Consider the following 19807-nt stretch of genomic DNA (forward strand, 5'->3'; position numbering starts at 1 on the left):
TTTTTGGAGTGGCACAAATAATTTGTGTGGCATCAAATTTGATGCAGAACACCTGATTGTTCTGTAAATAGTGTGAAATGTTTATTTAAAAAACCCGCCTGGCTGCATTTTTAGGTAAATAGCTGCAAAAAACTTTGTTGTTTGCAAAACCCAGTTACTTTTTTGAAGAAGTAACTATATAATTAATTGCCCAACATTGGTCATTATATACTGTATTTTGCAGACAGAGAGTTACAGGACTCTCTCCCAGACCACAAACTCATACTCTTAATACAAGTCAGAGCTTTATAAAAAAAAAAAAATTGGAGTTCAAGTTAGTTTTACTTCCAATAGTGTTACCATACTACACAGGTCATGAACAAGACTTTTTAAAATTTTCATTGTAAGTGGGCTAAAACACTTACTTAAAAGTAGTCTAACATAAATGCAAATGCTGTAATTTTATTATTTTAATAAACCATGTAACTTGGATTCAATGCTGGCGTGACCACAGTGCACATGTCTAATGTTGCTTACAGTGGTCAAAGGGATCGCTCAGGGAGTTTGTGTGTTTGCTCAGACACATGAAAAATTAGAGGGAACATTGCTCGTAAGAGATATGAGGCCCTTGTGGAGCAGAATTTAGTATTTTGCTCTAGAACACCCAAAATGTGATGTCCACATATGTGGACGTCAGGTCCTAGGAGGTTAAATTAATAAATTAAACTTATAAATGAATTAACAGTACAGATAATTACTAAAGAAATTGAATGTTTCTATAATGGTTAATCCACAGGTATGCACAGGCTCTTTAATCAAAATGATATTTTTAATGCTAAAATATAATTAATGTTTTTATCCATGCATTTTTGAATTAACATTTTTAGAAAAGCTAAAAAAAAAAATGAATCAAATATAAAGCAGATCATTATTTTTGATTAAGATGCAAAATGACAGTTATTTTCATGTGCATCCCCAACCTGTTTGGGAATGCACAATCAACTATGTTCCGTTTGCTGCTGCTGTTTTAAGATAGAGGAAGGCTCATTCTAATGACTTGGGCTTATGCATCTGTAATGTGCACTGGATCACTTCTGCTGTATCAAAATAGAAAACTTATTTATATTTTGGGTAAAGAGAATTAAGTCTTATGAAGAAATTATGGCAGATAGGCTTAGCCTTCAGGCCTGGACAAAGCAGACACACCACTGGGTTGTGGATTTGGAGCCAGCTCCACCATATTTCGAGGTTTGTGGTGAAATCACAGACATGTACATGGAAATAGCCAGGACTCAACTTTGAACGTTTTATCTGAAAATGGCACCATTTCTGTAGGTTCACACAAAAAAGACCTCAAAGGAGATGTCAACCAAATTTAAATCAGGTACATTTCTTACTATTTTTTTGGAGTCACAACTTTTTGATTGCTCCTTATATTTGACACTAACAGTTGCCAAAAGTCAGTCTGGTTAACCTAGCAAACTGTCTTTAACCTTATTTATGAAGCATTTATTTTTAATAGCAAAATGCAGTAAACAGCATGTAGCTCCATGGTTAAATTCAGCACAGTGTGCTTGCAAAAGTGACGCTTATTCATATTCTAACAAAATATTTGCAGGAAAGATGAAGTTGCAAGTGTAAAAGAGCCACAGGATTGCAATACATAGCTTCCTGTTCAGTTTGTGGCCATTCCAAAGAGGATCTGTTTCCTGTTTACATCCCCTAAAGATATATTTTTATTTCTTTTATATTTATTGATTGTTACAGATGTTATCTGGCTAACTGTTAAAGATTGGGAGGGTATAATAAGCTTTCTGTTGTACATCACTTAGATTTCCTCTTTTCTACCTCCATGGGCCCCAGGTATTCTCTAGACACCCCTTTGGACCAGCGCCAGGCTTACAATCAGCGCCCACTGAGAGACCATCTTCTGATTCATCACCCCAAATCCCAGGAGTCTCACAAGCCTCCCCAAACCCTGCATATCTGTCACCTCCACTGCTCATTATCCAGGTACAGAGCTTTATATTAGGATAAAAGCAACCACACTAATGGGTGGAGAGTCAAAAAGATCATTTCAGTTTTAAATGAAGTGGAGGATGAGAGGTTAAGTTTCATCCCATTTTGTCCCAAAATGGAAGTTTCCTTCTCCTTTAGGCATCAGTTTTTTGGACTGACTTTGTACTGTCTCATATTGCTGGCTAGTCTTTTGCTTTGAGAGGATGAAGTGCTTATTATGTTGGATAAATGCTGCTGTTTTGGGAGAAGATTGAGGACTGGATGTTCACTTGACAAAGAGATTGAAATGATGGCTGCATTAGTGCAGGAAGGGGTGTAGTTTCTGTATGGGAGGAGGAGGGCGGGGATCCTTCGGAGGGGGATGTGGATGGGCTCATCTGTAATCCTCTGACATGTGCGCTGTTTCTCACGTGCACACACAACCACTGCAGTGCAGAGCAATCTATGGCCCAGAAACATGCTGCATTGCTGCCAGTGCAGCCCACGCTGCTTTGTAGCAGCCAACGTCCCTGCCCACACAGACTTGAACCCACAGTGCATTTCAGTGCCTCACTAGACGTTTCTGTGCTGTTGTACCTGTGCTACAGTGGAGCGTCGGAGGGCATCTTCACGCTGACCTTTTTCTGCCCTGCAACAAAAATCTGCACATTAAGGCCACAGTGATGCTTGTTGGTACATTTTGAAAGCAGTTTCTGGTCTTTGCAATTATGTGAATCACTTCTAATTGACTGCTTCTTGACCTACTTACAGATTTAGAACTGGTTGTGCTATTTATGGTCTCCAGTTAAATGATATAGTTTAATACCAATAAAACATCTGTTTGATTGCTTTGGATAAGCTTAATAGGTATTATATTGCACTGCTTTATACTGTTATATCTATACTGTTAACAGTGTATATATCACTGTGAGCTTAATTTAAGAGCAAAGGAAATATTATTATAATAATTATTATATTAAAATCCATTTTTTATAAAGTCACCACTTAAGCAGGTCCAGTAAAGGGTAAATAAATAAACATAAACTAACAAATACAAGTATTTTACAGCTGACATCAGTGACGTCAGTGCTTTCATCAGTGTGAGACACTTTCACTTTTCACTGTTTTTTTTGTTCCTTGCACTGAAAAGCAGAGTTCACATGCAGCCTGTGCTGCAAGCCATGTGAACAGCAGTCAAAATATTAGGCAGACTATCACTGAACCACAGCAAGTTGTTGTTTGAAAGCGTCTAGTGTGTCTCATTTCCATCACAATAATGTGCATTTAATAGTATGTGCATGTACTTGAGGTCAGTCAGCACCCAGCTTCTAAGTTGCTGTAAGTGGACACCGTATTAGAGTCTGATCTTACCGTATTATGTTTATGCACGTGTGTGGGTTTTTCCAAGGATTAATATTCATCTGGGCAGCAGTCAGCAAGAGCTGAGACTGTGGGAGCTTTCTTTACGCCGAGTTAGTTTACAGTGTAAAGTGTCCTGGAAGGGTACTCTCTTGCCTTCAGAGCAGTGGTCACATTTCTTTTAATAAGATGATAGCAGGTCTCAGCCATTAGTATGTCTGACTTTACTCATACTATTATCCTTCAGTCCTCGCGTCACCTCTCTTTTTTCTTCTTTTTCGTCTAAATATTACTCACTCCACTTTACTGTTTCTCTTTTTTCTTTGTTTACTAAAATTACTGCCTCTTTTAAGTATGGCTCTGGCCCTTCCTTATAAAGACATAAACAGAGATGCACGTGGTTGGACAGTGTGCTGTCACCTCTTGTTATGGCGCATGTCCTTGTTGGGTAGAAAGTAGCTGTATCCAAATGGCTGCATTTGGCTGTGCACATTAGTGTGTAAGTGTCTGCATAGAGCCTTGTTATAGAGATTACACTGAGGACATTCCATGGTGTTTATGTCAGATCACAGCTTTTAAAGGTTTACGATGAGGGATATGTGTGCTATTCCTGTAGGTGAAAGACGTGTGTGTATGTTTTTATTAGGTCTGAGAAATGTGCCGTTGTACTAAATGGTGTGCAGCGTTCGCTCTGTTCCATCACCTCGTGCAAAGCGGTAGATAGCTGGAGTTGACACACTTCGGAGGTGAGATATTGTCAGTAATTCACATACGGTATTCAAACACACGTGCAAATGCATGCGGGTTAGTTGTGTGCCAGTTATTTTTACAGAACGTGTAACAGAAATGGAAACACTTGACCGTGGTTGACTGTGCCTGTGTATGAAAGCACATCAGAGCAGATTTTTGATGCTTCTTAGCTTGTATAATGACATTGTTATTACAAATAAATTACTGCTGGAAAATCTATGGATACTGCATTCAAAAGTTAAAAAAAAAAAAACAATACAAAAACCCCCCATTAATCACTGAGTTGTGCATTTACAACTGCAGCATCTGCAAAATGTTGTTGTTGTCTGTCTTGGAAACTGTTCAAATACCCACACTGTCATGGTCCCTTAAGGCAAAGGAGGAGTGATGAGTGTTGTTGGCATGCTACTATGTCAAGAGCCCTATCTATAGGATTAGCAGAATGAGGGCTTCCAGCCACCGTGCACAGAGCAAGTTGACGAGATGCCTTAAGTCCTGTATGACAGGCATTATTTCTGCTCTCAGTATCTTGCCTGAATCCAAGCTTCCTGGCAAAGACAGAGAGGCAACAATGGATCTATTATAATGTTTATGCAAAACTAACAAAAGCCAGTCATTTTTTTTAACAGCCTTGCCATAGAACTGCTGTTCTATCTCTGTTATAATCTTCATTCTTTAGTTTTTGAAAACTAAATCAGAGAGTGTGGGCTTGCCAATGCCTTTTGACCTTTCTCAGCTGCAGTGGAGGAACTCAGCCAGTTAGCCATGGGAAAAGTTCATGCAAGGCCTGTATGAGCACAATCCCAGACCCAGATAAATCCGTATGGACTATGGGTTCAATGTCACTGCTATGCTAACGTTACCAGTTGTGAAAATAATATTTATGAAAACATTATTTGAATAATATAGTGACCTTTTATTAAAAGTATTTCTGGGCATCATAGCTTAATGACAAAATCCTCACTTTTTGACTTACTGTGCTGTCAAATTAGTGATTAGTTGTTTCCTTCAATGAAACTGCTGTGTTCATGAGACATTAAGCAGCACCCAGGAGTCCATTAGCAGTTCTGTGTCAGACAGGAGCTGGTAACCTGCATTGTGTCAATGGACTGGAGCCAGCTCAGTCTCTGTCGAATGCTTCTGTGTCACAGTGTCTGTGTGTGTGTGTCTGAAAGAGAGACACTTTAAGCATGTGGCAAAGCTTAAATCCAGGAAGTACGTGACGTCTACGCTCTCATTTCCTGTACATTGCTGAGCTTTACGGCTTCACAAGTACTCCCCTAATTCAGTGACTCGCCATCCAGTCACAAACTTTGGCAGTACTCCTGGATTAACAGTTACTGGGAAGACCTTATTATACTAAGAAGCATTGTCAGTCCTCTATCCTGTTTTAATTAATTAGATGACCAAAGACAAGTCAGAAAACAGTTTTGCATCTATCTCGTTAGACAGATTTTAAAGACTTGATTTAGGATGGCATGCCATCCTCTTGGCACTATACTGAGACTAAATAATTAACTAATTAATGCTGGATCATTTGCCACTTGCAAAGGATTGGTGTCTTCTAGAACAGGTTCTAGCTGCCCCACCTTCTGCACTCCAGAGTTCTTTGTTATTTTCATTGCTCCAGGAAATCATATTTATTGCACATCTTTTTGCCTTACTAGAAGCCATTTAATTTGGCAATGGAAATATTGATGCCTCATCTTTACACTCAACATAGTTTGGTCAGAGAAACTGGTCCAGCGTGTGTGTGTGTGTGTGTGTGTATGGGTGTGATGCCCTCATTGCTCACACCCACATGCATTTATGTACACACTTGTTAAACAGATAGAAAGAACCGTGCTCATCCTTTAGCTGTAAAGGTTTCAAAATCTTCTTTTATTGAAGTCCATATACACAAAAAAGAAATGAGCACTAACAGGGAATAAAAAGAGAGCTCATGCATTTTTCCCGTATCAGCTTTTTTTTTTATTAGCACCTTAATAATTACAAAAGGAAAGACGGAGCCAGAGGCCTTAAGGCCATTACAGAGCATGTTACAAAAAAGATGATGAGAAATTCACAGTTTTTTGGATGCAAACTTGTAAATCCACACCAAAGGCTTGTGTTTTTGTGACAAATTTGTGCTCAAAATATGCACTGTGGGGAAAAAAAAGGCGTCGACATCAAGCAGTGATGAGCCGGTCCTGATGTTTCTAAACAAGAAAAGGAAGAACCTGAGATTGTGGGTTCATGTAATTCTCAAGCGAAGGCAGCAGGGAGAATTTCATAGTTAGATCTAGGAGTTAAAGCTGTATCATGACCACTTTTGAACATATTTGATCATTTCAGTGGGGAAGTTTGAGCTTTTGTTGGCAGGGTCAGGACATCTGAGGAGGCAGAGAAATCATTTCAGAGAGCCGATTGATCCAGAGCAACGTCTAGCTGTGTGTCTGATTCGTCCAGCAAAATTACACGGTTGATTTGAACAGCTGCATTAAGAGTGGAAGAGTCTGAAAAATATTTTTAGCACACAAAACATTCACACATGTTTATGCGCCTGGTGTGTAAAAGCCTTTAGACTGCTTAATGCTTCCCATGAGGTGCTGAGCACTTCTCCATTCCCATGTCTTTACATGCTGCTATTGCGCGTTATTGACGTCTGTCTTCTGTCTTGTGTAGTTTGTGTTTTGCTCTGTTTATTGTTTTTGTTTATTGTTGCTTCTGCTCGTCTACCAACCAGTTATGGCAGACAGCTGCCTCTGGCAGAATCCTGCTCAGAGAGTGGCAGAGATTTTCTTCCTTTATGTGTAATCATTTTGACAGCTTCAGGTTTATTTGCATGCATGACAAAAAGGACAAGACCAAAAATAGACTGTACAGCCATGGTTGAAATTTGACCAGTAGGTACAACGATAAGACTTCTATGTATGCCCTCATTGTCCATAGTGGCGGCCACTGAATTGTTTCCTCTCTGTGTGATTCCTGTGTTTAATTGTCTGTTGCTTTTGGCATGGTGCAGACTTCGTTTTATAAATAGCTACTTTCTCTCCTGAATTGCCAACAGCATGTGGTATTTTTAGTGCCGGATTAGTGTTTGGTGACCCATGAGGATTTGATTACCAGGTTTATCGGGCTCAAAGTGAGGTGATCAGTCTGAAAATTGACCCCGTAAATCTCCACACAGGTAAGATTATCCTTTTTCCACTGTGGCCACGCCGTGTCCCAGTTCAGGTATACCAGAACATGTAGATGCTTGTGTAGTGAGATGTTTTGATTGTTTGTTTTGATTGCCTTATCCATGTATGCATTTCTGTGTTTGTTCCTGTCAGCATGCACGACGCCTGGGTGCTGCACACCTGAATGTGAGTCATTGTACCTTGCATGTGTTCACTGTGTAAAATGATCCAGTAAAAATTCAGACGCGTGCCACCTGATTAAGATTATGCACTATGTCTCATCCTAAATCTTGTTAAGCACTTGCAGGACATAAGGTCGACACATCAGACTTGTAATGTAGAACCTGAAAAAAATATACTGTGTATAAAGAATATTTAATGATAAAATGTCCTTGGTTTTTTGGGGGGGTGTTTTCTCTAAGTAAAACTATGCTTCTTGTTACTTTGTACTTCATGTTCTCCACTAATGCCTCTATATTTTTCATCTGTATGACTACAAGGAGAAAGATCTTAGTCACCCATCCTGCCTGAGCTCATTCAAGATCCTTCTCTATAATTTACATCTTAATAGAGACATCTAGTCCCGACTGTTTATAAGTACATAAGTTTAGTTTGGGAACAAATAGAGTCTTACATGCAGTCGCAGTATTTCTGGACTTACAAAAGGCATTTGACATCCCTGACCACAGATTATTATTGAAAAGGTTAGAAATGTATGGAATAAGGGACAGCAGATAGTTTGTTAAGCAGTTGTTTAGAAGATCAGTGTTAATATGTCTATATAAATAATACAAGGTCACAACTAGAAAGTGTCACATGTGGCGTTCCACATGGTTCTGTACTTGGTCCTTTACTTTTTATGTTGTATATAAATTATTTATGTTGGTATTTATGAATTTAAAATGGATTTTGTTTGCTAATTATAGTACTGTGCTTGGTAGCAAGGAAAATCAGAATCCGGTAAAGAAAGGATTTAAATAGATTATTTGCAAAGAATACGTTGTCATTGAATTTAAATAAAATAAAATTCATAACATTTGAGAATCAGCAAATAAATTTTAATGGTAAATTCAGCATAAATTATATTGAAATTGGAAAAAAAGAAGATTATATGTGTCTTTGATTGTTATTAAGTTGGAAACCTCACATAAAACACATAAGAACAAAACTGTCTATGACAATCACAGAAGTACACAAAGTAAATAACTTGTAAATCCAGATTTTCTTTACATACTCTCCTGCTCACTCACGCCTCCATATTTGACCTAAAGCCTGCAATGAGAAATACAAGGTGTGAACAAAAAGGTATTTACAGAACTCACAAATTGCTCATTCAGTTGACAGGAGGCGCTCCATAACCTATCACACACTGAAAAAAAGGGATTGGCCAGCTCTTGGATTTATGTAAGCATCTTGCATGTATTTAACACAATTGCCTTATGCTTTAAAGTTAAGTGTAACTATATTGTGTAGAAACTACATAATATGCAGAGAGGGTATATTAAATTGTTTATATCATGTTCGAGTGAAGTAAGTCAATAATATAGCAATGTTAAATCTTGCGACACTGCACGGGATTTCAGTCTCACACGCTTTGGATCGTGGTTTGAGGAAGGCATCCATCTCAGTCAAGTCGAGCAGCCGCCTCTACTTTTTTCTGTATACCGAAAAAAGAAAATTGGGTGGTTCTTACATTAAAAAAGTCTGCCTTTTAATTTGAACACAAAATTTCATGTTTCTGTCTTGAACGTAATTAAATCATCTAGGATCTGTACGAAATTCAACAACTTAATTTGTTCCTGTTGAGATGACATGATACAATCTAGTAAGAGTGGTTAGTTGCTGGACTCATGAAATTAACAAGGTTGCACGAGATTTCAAACTGCAGGAAAATCACTGGAGTTATAAGAGGCAGACAACTACACACACACCACGTGTATGCTATTGCTTTTTATTGTGGTTTAGCCTGTCAAGGACAAAAACGTAAAGAAAATTCTGCATCAAGCCTTGAAATCATAGCTTTCCTACTTTTGATAAGCCTGGATTGGTGGCATGGTGGTTAGTGCTTTTACCTCACCGTAAGAAGATCCTGGGTTCAAATCCACTATCTGGTGCAAATGGTTGTTTGTCTCTATGTGATAGACAGGTGTGCTGTCCAGGGTGTACCCTGCCTTGTAACCTATCGCTTCAGGGTTATAAGATAAGATAAGATAAGATGGCCTTTATTAGTCCCACAGGTGGGAAATTTGTTTTGTTACAGCAAAAGTGCAAAGTTATGTAGCAGAAATTAGAAAACACTGGAATGCAATAAAATACAATAAAATAAAATAAAATACTATATACAATAGAATAAAATAGAATAGAATAATATATACAATAGAATAAAATAGAAATACAAATACTATATACAACTGAGTAGGAAAATACAAAAACACAACTTCGTCAGAAGAAGAATTGCACGTATAGCAGTCTTATTGCACATGTGTGGGTTTGTGTGTTTGATCAGCTGCAAAAGTCTTTATTGTAGATATGTAGATATGCCCCAGCCCCCCCCCCTGCAACCAGAATAAAGATAGGAGGATGGTAGTTGTTATACATCAATTCAATTTTTATGGTAACTAGAGTCTAGACTCTGTTGAACATTATGTAATATGAAGACAACATGTAGTATTTAAGTGACCAAGTAGTACTGGGTTTAAAGTTTAAAGTTAATGAATAGTGTTGAAATAAAATGACAAAATTGTGAAGGATTAAAATATTCCAAGAGCTCAACTTACTTCATCTAAACATGTTTCAATCGCGTTTTCTGAACACAAAATGCACAGGTTTGTGAATATGAATAAGTTGTGTTGATTTAACTCATTTGTTTAACTCATTAACTCATTTGTTTAAGTTTGTGCCAAAGCAAAACATTTGGTTGCACACAAAACATTTGTGTGCAACCAATGTCCACTATTGAATCAAGTAAATCCAACATGGCCTTTTTTTTCACTGCATTTTTAAGTAGTGAAACTATCCAAACATGTCTTCTGATCATAATTTTAGAACAGTCACGTTATATAAAGCCTTGTAAATTTACTGCAGCCTTGAATCAACATGACACTGACCCACTTGATGTCCTCAGTGACAAATCTGCTCTCACTGTATCTTCTGGGCTGCCGTGTTGTGTTGATAGATAAAAGCTCACCAATTAAGATTGCTAAGTGAGCCCTTTGATCTTCCTGTACTTGTTAATCATAGTTAAGGATGCTGAGACAGTTGTCTGTATGACTTTGAAAATGATGCAGAAGGTGAAGTTGAAAGGCATTTAAGGTAAAGTTGTAAACATTTCCCAGCACAAAAAAAAGATCAAAGTTTGTCTGGTCTTTCTTGTGTACTTTTTGCAAGATCATCTTGCCTAAGCATTTGCTTAATATGTGTTCAGTCGGGTAAAGGCATATTTATAATTGAGGAGATGTGTTTTTGGAATGAAGAGAAAAGCAAATGTTGTGCTAATAAATATCTATATAAATGTAAGTGAGTCGATTAGTATAAAATACACAAGGTGAGTGTAGTGGACATGGTGTAGGCTCAGTATTTTACTACAGCTGCTGTTTCTTTTGTAGTTTGTGTAGTTTCCATGGTAACAGTTCCAATAGTACATATAAAGACTTTGAACTTGAGCTTCACAAATAGCTTTTGAGTGAAGTTTGATGGTCTGTCTGCCTGATGATCGACTGCTGATATTCACTTTGTTCTTCTTTCCTTTCCATAAAGGCACCCTGTCTCTGTGTTTTGAGTTTACTGGGAATTAAGATTCACGTTTTTGATTTGCAAAGCTGTTTTCTTCATGTTCTGTGGTACACAGATTAAAATCTGGCCTCAATTTTCAGAAGCGCAAGACCTTATCACCTCATCAAGAGATGTTATTTTGACTGTGCAGTTGTTGAATGTTCTGTACAGGTGAGGGGTTGGATTTGGGACTTTGCGTCACTTGCATATCTCATATCTCAGTTTCTCTGTTTGTGACTGACACGTGCGTCGGCATCACAGTGAAAAGCCCCTGTTAACTACCCCATGCTGTGCATGGCTCATTACTTTCAAGGTCATAGCAGTCCCTTACACTTGTCTGTCATATTTGTCTTTTTAGATTTGATCTGGTGTATCCCATCATACATTTTAAATTTGCGTATCTTAAAAAGTAATTTGTTACATCATAAAACATTAAAACTGGTGTGTGAATTGGATCACGTTTGTTTATGTTTGTGCTCACTTGAGCATGCCTGAACTCTTATAGCTTCAAACAGCACGTGTCCTGTAGCTTTAAATGTAAACGAATGCCAGCACCCTGTTCTCTTGCGTGGTTTCATGATTTTATAACATTGTCAACTGTCGTTTTCGTCTCCTATTTCATTTTGAATATAGTGGACAATGCAAGTCTTGGCACTGACGTTGTTTCGTATTTGAACAGCAAGACAAGTACAGGATCATAAAATTGTTGTTTGATCAAAGATCTCAGTGCCACTGCTCAAATGTTGCTTTAGGTTTCAGCTGACATACAGCATTGTACGATATTAGCTACAATCAAATCGGGATTTAAGACAGCAACCTTTCTCTAAAAAACATTTGTCTGTATTTTAGTTTAGAAACTGAAATAAAAGTCATCACAGGCACTTCAAGAGTTTATTGCAGAGAACAAAGCAGCCTCAGCCTCACTGCTCACAGATGAAAGGGAGATGTGCAAATGTGGCTACCCCACCCTATCTTTTGTCCACAAAAAAAGGTAATTGCACTGAACATACGTGTTTATTTAACTGGGAATATTCCCTGCTTGTTTATCATGGCCCATTTTCCCCTTTTGTTCCAGGAGGCAGGATTAGAGAGATTAGTGCTGACTCTGTTCCTACAACCCCAGACAATTACCAACTCTAACTTAAAGCACACAAGCACACACTGATATGTGCACACAAAACATGTTATGATATGTTGGAGGCAGCAAACATGCATTTATATGTTTTGGGAATAGTACACTGTGCACTTACATGCGTTCCTCGTCAGCAGTTTAAAGTTAGCCTCACTGCAGTTAGCAGTGAGCGACTGGTTTAATCAGATGTTGTTTTGCCTGCTACGATAATCTATGTCAAGGAGGTCTGGGAGAGTGCATGATGAGGATTATAGTTTCCACCCAAGTCAGAGCACAAGCTCTTAGAAACCTTACACGTCACTCCTACCAACGCCTTTACTTCATAACAACACAGCTCTGAACCCAACAGTTACTGAAGAAATCACTGAAAACAGTAGAAGATGACGCGAATGGAACCAGCTTTGCTATCAACAACGCTTTACTATAGATGTAAACTGAAGGTAGGGATCCCCCATTTTTTAATCATGCTGTTTGCTACCCTATTATTACTAAAATGTGAAAGCTGGTTTGTTAAATTGCAATATTTTAAAAGAAATTAAAGTAAACCTTTTTTTTTATTTTATTTAGCCTTTTGGCAGTTATACCAGCAAACAGCAGTAATTACAGAAAACCTAAATTGATGTTATGGAGTAAATTGTATGAGGAACAATTACAAGTATGTAAAAAATCTCCTAAGAGTGACATTAAATTCGAGGCGTCTTCCTTTTTGCCTGTTTTCCTGGAAGAGCAGAGCTACTTGTTCATCCAGGAACATGAAGTATTTTGTCTAGTTTGCCTTTTTTTACTTATATTTGACTGCTGTTTTGCATTGGATGTCAGTTTGTGTGTTTAACTCCTGTCCTAGTTCTGTGGCTCTCTCCCCCACACCGTACGTCTTTTAAGGAAATGCTGGTGCTTATTCTGCCAGTTTGTTAAAGCCCCCGCTGTCGCGCAGAGAAACAGCTGAGTTCAGCTCTGCCCTCCCTTCTTGTTTTTATTCTCCTCTTCCTCTCTCCCTTCACCCAGACTGCCCCCTCCCACCCCTGTCTTTGTTTGCTTGCTTCTCTGGGCTGCCACCCAACAACCTGCTTTAGATGCACGTGATTGGTGGGCTGCCTGTGATGGGCGGGCCGAGTGTCAGGCTCGTGAGAGCTTTACCAGTAGTGAGCCAGCTCTCATCTGTCATAAAGCGTTGAGTCTGCGGAGAGGGCACAACCAGAGTCTGTGTCTGGTGGCCTTATCTGCCGCAGCTGCACAACTCCAAACTTTAATGTATAAAGGACATGAGACGGCTTTGTTTTGTTTTTTTCTACCTGGCTACAAGGACTGTAAGGCAAGGAACCGAAAGGAATTGAATATTCAGTAAACCTGAGTCGTGTTTTCTGTTTCTCTTCCTCCTTCCTGTCCTTTGTTTTCGAGCAGCAGTATCAGTGAGAGCATCGGCACAGCAGATCACCATCACAGCAAGAGCTTCGGAAAGCACCGCGGGAATAACTCATAAAAACAAACTGCGATCTTTAATGCAGCGTGCTAGGACTAGTCATCTGGGGATCTGTAGCCCGTGAGTGTGTGCGAGTCTCAGCCGGAAAGGGCCCCACCATATTGTTGGTGCGTGCGTCAGGAGTCTAATGCCCGCGGCAGTGTGGTCAGGGCCAGAGGAGGATGAGTCCGGCTGTGGAGGCTCAGGCCCAGGAGGTCATGGATGCGGAGCAAAAACAAAAGCAGCAGAACAAGCTGCAGCACCAGCAGTGCTACATGGAGAAAGGAGTGATGCTTGAACCCTTCGTGCACCAGGTCGGGGGACATTCCTGCGTCCTACGCTTTGGAGAGCAGACCATCTGCAAGCCTCTCATTCCCCGCGAGCATCAGTTCTACAAAAGTCTGCCTGCAGCAATGAGGAGGTTTACCCCCCAGTACAGAGGTAATGACAACTGCTGTGTTTTTTCATGCATGTCTCTTTCTTTACGTGCATACTTCTTTTTTGTGCATACATGCATCAGATAGGTATAGATGTGTGCCGAGCCTACTTGTATGTGTCAAGTGTGCAATTTTAGATTATGAGGAACTAGAGCTGCCCATGTCTGCACAAGTAGGTGCTTGCCAGCTTTATACCGCGTTGTGCCACAGGAGGGTGCTGTAGCTGAGATTGAAATTGGGACAAACAGGCCTTTCAATTGTGCTGCTTGGCTAGCTGGGTGATGAACTGAAGGTAAGTCAGGTGAGCAATTGTGAGCCACTGTTTTTGCGTTGTTTTACTTTTTCCTTTTTTCCGGGCAACGCCTCAATGAAATGAAAAGGGAACTATGTGAGATTCTTCCTCCTTTGGATCCAGAAATTCAGGCAGTTGCTGGAGGAGGTCACCTGCAAAGGTCAACGTAGGTGGTGCGTCACAAAACCACTGAATGGCTTTGTATTATTTCACAGACATTTGAGTCACTCCCACGTTTTTTTTGTGTGTGTTTTGTTTGTTTTTTGTTTTAAAGATTGTCAAATATGAAGCATAGCGAGTGACGACAGCAGAAACTGTTGGACCGGTTAAACATACCATCTCTTATTTACATAGCCAACATTGTTCCTGCATTCATCTCATTCTTTCATTCAGAGGGTGTGAGGGATTAAAGGGATTAAACTATGAGCAACAGCAGTAAGGCCTGTTCTTTACAGCAAAGCCCTTTGCTACTGCGTCCTTATTTCCCTTCACGTTACACTACAGCAGATCCTCTTTAAATGCTATCGAAGACCCGCCCTCAAAGAGCAGCGGAGCCGGTTCTTTTGTGTCACCAGCAGAGAATTGTAAGGTGATATAGAGCAAACACATGTTCCTAAAAAGCACTGTGCTGCCTTCAGTTTGCTGTCCCATATAATAGTTCCAACAAACCCCTGAAGTGATGAAGTTAAATTCACTCTGTAAAATGACTATTTTGTGACACCTGTGCGTTGTTTTCCATGTCAACAGTTCCCCCTTTATATTTGTCTTCACAATGAGGCATACTTGCTTCATACATGCTTCACCTTATCTCAGCTTGTGCTTCAGCCATACATGGGACATGCATGAAGAGGAACGGGTGTGGCTGTTTTGGACACAAGCAAGTGGGAAAATTATGGAAATATATATTTTCTGTTGAAGCTACTGATCTTGAACCTTCCAAACTTTTCTGACTCGCTGAAGCTCCTGTTATTTTTGTTTGCATCAGAAAATATACAATTATTTCTCCTGTATGTGGTTTCTGGTTCCTACATGTTTTACAGTGTATGTATACTATTGATTAGTTTGCTTTAGATAACTGGTGGTAATCAATAAACTGAATTCTGACTTAAGTTTTTATAGCCTGGTGTCTTTTGTGTTTGGGCTGTTATTTGAATGTGTTGATTAGAGCTCAGTGTGTGTCAACCATCCACTTGAGTCATAGTTTTGTGTCATTTCAACAGACATCTCTTATCCAAGTTGTGCTGCTTAAAGCAGTGAAGAGATTGAAGAGATTTCCTTTAAAAGTTTGTCATGCGCTTTGATAGTTTCCCGTGAAACAAATTCCCTTCACTGTTCAGTGAGCCTGTGTCTAAAACGTACCTTTCTGTCTCCGTCTCAGGTGTGGTGTCCGTGAGCTTCGAGGAGGACGAGGAGGGGAATCTTTGCCTAATCGCCTACCCCCTTGATAGTGACCCAGCCGCAGCCACAGATCTGGTGAACAATGAGCACTCGGTGGACTGCGACCCCAAGAGTAAGATGATGACGTGGGGGAAAATGATGGCCTCCTCGCTGCTAGCGGACAGCAAAGATGGCCGAAGCCGCAACTCTCGTAAAGACAAGGAAAAAAGGTGAGACAGAAGGAAATACCCCAACACAGACAGTAGCTGACTCAGGAACCTGTTAGTCATGATAAGATGGGACGTGTTTGATGCATCAGCAGGTGGGAGCACAGTGAGTCATTTTCACACTGATCTCACTGCTCATGTAAAAGAAATTAAAGATGGTTTAGGAGCCGTTATGCAACCGTATGACCTTTTAACCAACTTTAAGTTTTCCATGAATGGAGCTGTGGAGGCATATGACGACTTATGACGCACACACTGACTGGTGCATACAATCTTAAGCCTAACTGTCTTTAAATACAGCTGGAGGCTGATCCTTGGAGTTGGCAGCTAGAGAGAAGGTCAAAGAGTCATTGTTGCATAATTGCAATAGATGCATTCTAACGGCTTTATACAAAAGCAAAACTTTGACTTTGGTAGCCCTGTGCTGGGGATTAGAGAAACAACTAGAGGGATTATTGGGGTTAAACAAGGAAAACTGATGTTTGAATGCATGGATGGTGGTGAGTGAAAGACGCTATTCCACTTTGTACCTCTTTCCAGGAATTTTTTCTTTCTCCATACTTTAATCCCCATTTCCTGCTCTTTAGCCATGTGTAACTACAGTGGTTGCTTTCTTTCCCTGTCTTTCATTCAGTGTTCAAAAGCTGCAGGAGGACATGGAGTTGGAGTGGCTGAAGCAGGCCGAGGTGCTCTACTACCGACTGGAGCACAGCCACAGTAACGCTGTCCCACAGCTCAAACACAACCCTTGGAGCCTCAAGTGTCACCAGCAGCACCTGCAGAGGATGAAGGAGAATGCTAAACACCGCAACCAGTACAGTATCCTTTCACTGCCTGAGTTTTCTTTTCAAACTGGCTTATATGTGACTGCAGAGAAAAGCTACGTAATTTTTATTTTTTATTTTTTGGGGGGAGATTGTAATGAAATGCATTGTCGGTTCCAGGCCAGTGTACATGGCATGAGTCCTGGCCAAGTAAGCCACCAGATTACGGTTATCAGTGGATTCAGTACCTGCTGCCCGTTATCTAATACATTGTGCAGCTATCCTGTTCTCTCTTCTGTGGCATTGCATTTCAGAAGCTTATCGGTTACCTGATATTGCTCTGATTTGATTTTACATATTGCAAGGACAAATGTTAACAGAGCTGAATCTTTCGAGGAAACGCTCAGTTCTGTTGTTTTCTCATTCAGCCTTGTCCAGCAGGTTTAACTTAGAACTGGTTGGTCCAGAAGAAGGTAGTGTTTTGTCTGTTTTGTCTTCCTTGACTCACTATCTCAGAATTCATCCTGCTTGAAAACCTGACCTGGCGGCACACCGTGCCGTGCGTGTTGGACCTAAAGATGGGCACGCGACAGCATGGAGACGACGCTTCAGAGGAGAAGAAGGCCATGCAGATACGCAAGTGCCAGCAGAGCACATCGGCCTTAATAGGAGTCCGTCTGTGTGGCATGCAGGTGAGCGTTCAGGCAAAAGCTATTATCTATACTCATTTCTTACTCTTAAAGAAATAGAAAAGAAATGCAAGATGATATTTTGGGAAATATAGCTACATGAAGTAAGAGTATTGTCGTGTCTGTCTATTAAATGCTGCATAAGCTGACTTGTAGCTTAGCATAAAGACTGGAAAGAGAGACAGAAGGCTCACCCATTTAAAACATTACGGCCGTTTGTCAGTTGTCTGAAAACACAATTTGAAACAATGTTTTGGTGGTTTATGTGGGTAATCCAGCTTTAGTTGCCAAGACTGCGACTGTTAAAAGTTAATGCTTTTACCCTACAATGCTACAAAATCTGCAACAGTTCCTATTGTAATCTGATTAACTTGTTTTATAGCCATCTAGCCTGAAACACGCTGGCCTTTTAATTATATGAGAACACAAGTCTGTCTGTTTGAAAACTTTAAATAAGGCAAGAAATATCTAGGTGAGGTGGAAACATTGACTGCAGATACACTCTACAGCCATTTTAATGCGGTTGTTTGAGACTCTGTGAACTCTTTTCCAGTTTTTTCAACCTCTCCATGTTTTCTCATCACTACAGGTGTACCAGAGTGACACAGATCAGCTGATGTTTATGAACAAGTACCATGGTCGCAAACTGACCCTTGCAGGCTTCAAGGAGGCTCTGTTCCAATTCTTCCACAGCGGTCGGCGTCTGCGACACGAACTGCTTTCCCCGGTGCTCAGCAGGCTCAGAGAAATGCAGGCTGCACTGGAGGCCTGCGAATCCTACCGCTTTTACTCCAGCTCTCTGCTCATCATCTATGATGGAGCTCCACACAGAAAACACACACGCCGACGCACTGAGGACGGGCTCTCTGAAGAGGAAGAAGATGAGGATGATGAGGACGAGGAGGTGGAAGCCGAGCCAGAAATGGACGAAGACGAAGAGGAGGAGGAGGAGGTGGGTGAAGTTGCAGGTGCGCTTGGTTTTCCACACAGTCCCTCCACGTCTAGTGATAGCAGCAGCAGTAGCAGCAGCAGCGGGAGCTCAGGTATCAGCCAGGCTCACCTGTCCCGCTCAGAGACTCACAGCTCCGTGGTGGATGTGAGAATGATAGACTTCGCCCACACCACCTGCAGATATTACCGGGAAGACAGCGTGGTCCACGAGGGCCAGGACAGCGGCTACATCTTTGGTCTCCAGAACCTGATCACCATCATTTCTGAGCTGGAGAACCAAAGCACAGACTAAATACTGACGTAACATTCATCCGTTCAAACAGAGAGGCACAATAACACACTGTCTGAACCTTGAACGAATGGAGGAAGAGCGGACTGCATTAAAGGGGAGAGAAATTTCTTCTCTCATCTTCAAAGTTGGACTTCATTGTAGCTGGTCTTTGATCGGACCCCCTTCCTGTTTCTGCCACTGGTGCTTCTCGATGTGGCCGTTGAGTACGTCCATCCTCAGGATGTGAAACAGACCTGCAAGTAACATAAAAGCCATCTGTGTGAATGATGCAGTGATTTACCTGTTGTCACCATTCTGTTTTAACCCATTAAGTAACCATTAGGAAAAAGGGTAGGCAGCAAAAAGTAAAGGCAGTTTGAAGTTTGAGACAGTAGAAATGTTTCCTTGTGTCTGATTTCCAAAGAAAAGTGTCGTCATTTTGCACACGCAAACATGCACTTCTGCTGAGTGTGTGTTTAGACTGAGGGCTATCATAGAGAGCAGGAGTAGTATGAGAACAGAGTCGACGGGAAGAGAGGCGGTGAGCGCACGCCCTCCATTCTCCTCTTTTACCTGGTCATTCTGCCATCCTTCTCTCCCTGTTCATCTACATTCAAAGAGACTATATTCATGTAGGGGTCAGAGAGAGGTGACATAGAGCTATTTATTTATATGACATCTTTCATAAAATAATCTAAAAGTTCAAAAATGTGAATGGAAGGTAGTACATTCCATGTTATTAATGTTACAATAATGATATTAATAAATATTGTTATTTGACATGTTTGGATACCTCTATCTTGTATATCTGTGCTGTCCACAGTTTGTTCACAGAAAATTAAAAACCTTGGTTTGTGGTAACATCGGTGTCCTCTTTAATAGTCGACGTTGGTTTTTTTTGTTTGTTTGTTTGTTTTTTAGACGTTTACAGAGAAACCACATTTCCTACTCAAACCAAAGGGAAATGCTGGCAGTCAAATTTTATGCAAATGAGTGCTTGTTGCCTCTGTGCGTGCATGTATGAAGGCAGATGACCTCTTTTTGGCGTGCCGCTCAGTACAAGCCCGTGATGACCGACTGATTAATATATCTACAATCAACACTCAAAGTATGAGGACTGCAGACAATTCAGTGCAAGCGGGTGCCGCTCCCCAACACCACCACCTGCTGTGAAGAATTACTAAGGCACA

General features: G+C 40.5%; 1 protein-coding gene across 1 annotated transcript; it reads left to right on the top strand.

Annotated features, from left to right (window-relative positions):
* The first annotated feature begins 13300 nt into the window (after positions 1 to 13300).
* LOC100704507 (inositol hexakisphosphate kinase 2) lies at positions 13301 to 19478 on the top strand. Its single transcript, XM_025907446.1, has 5 exons — positions 13301 to 14050; positions 15717 to 15945; positions 16577 to 16761; positions 17223 to 17398; positions 17985 to 19478. Exons 1-5 carry the CDS (start codon positions 13792 to 13794, stop codon positions 18636 to 18638), a joined length of 1503 nt encoding a protein of 500 aa, XP_025763231.1. The 5' UTR covers positions 13301 to 13791; the 3' UTR covers positions 18639 to 19478.
* Positions 19479 to 19807: the final 329 nt, after the last annotated feature.

This window comes from Oreochromis niloticus, linkage group LG5, assembly GCF_001858045.2.
Source record: "Oreochromis niloticus isolate F11D_XX linkage group LG5, O_niloticus_UMD_NMBU, whole genome shotgun sequence".
Lineage (NCBI taxonomy): Eukaryota > Metazoa > Chordata > Actinopteri > Cichliformes > Cichlidae > Oreochromis > Oreochromis niloticus.

What these genes read in the sequence shown, in the direction of transcription:
- LOC100704507 (XM_025907446.1), top strand. Translation starts at nt 13,792, where the DNA reads ATGAGTCCGGCTGTGGAGGCTCAGGCCCAGGAGGTCATGGATGCGGAG. An exon ending in GTTTACCCCCCAGTACAGAG is followed by an intron (nt 14,051 to 15,716) that starts GTAATGACAACT and finishes TCTCCGTCTCAG; the next exon opens with GTGTGGTGTCCGTGAGCTTC. An exon ending in TAAACACCGCAACCAGTACA is followed by an intron (nt 16,762 to 17,222) that starts GTATCCTTTCAC and finishes TCACTATCTCAG; the next exon opens with AATTCATCCTGCTTGAAAAC.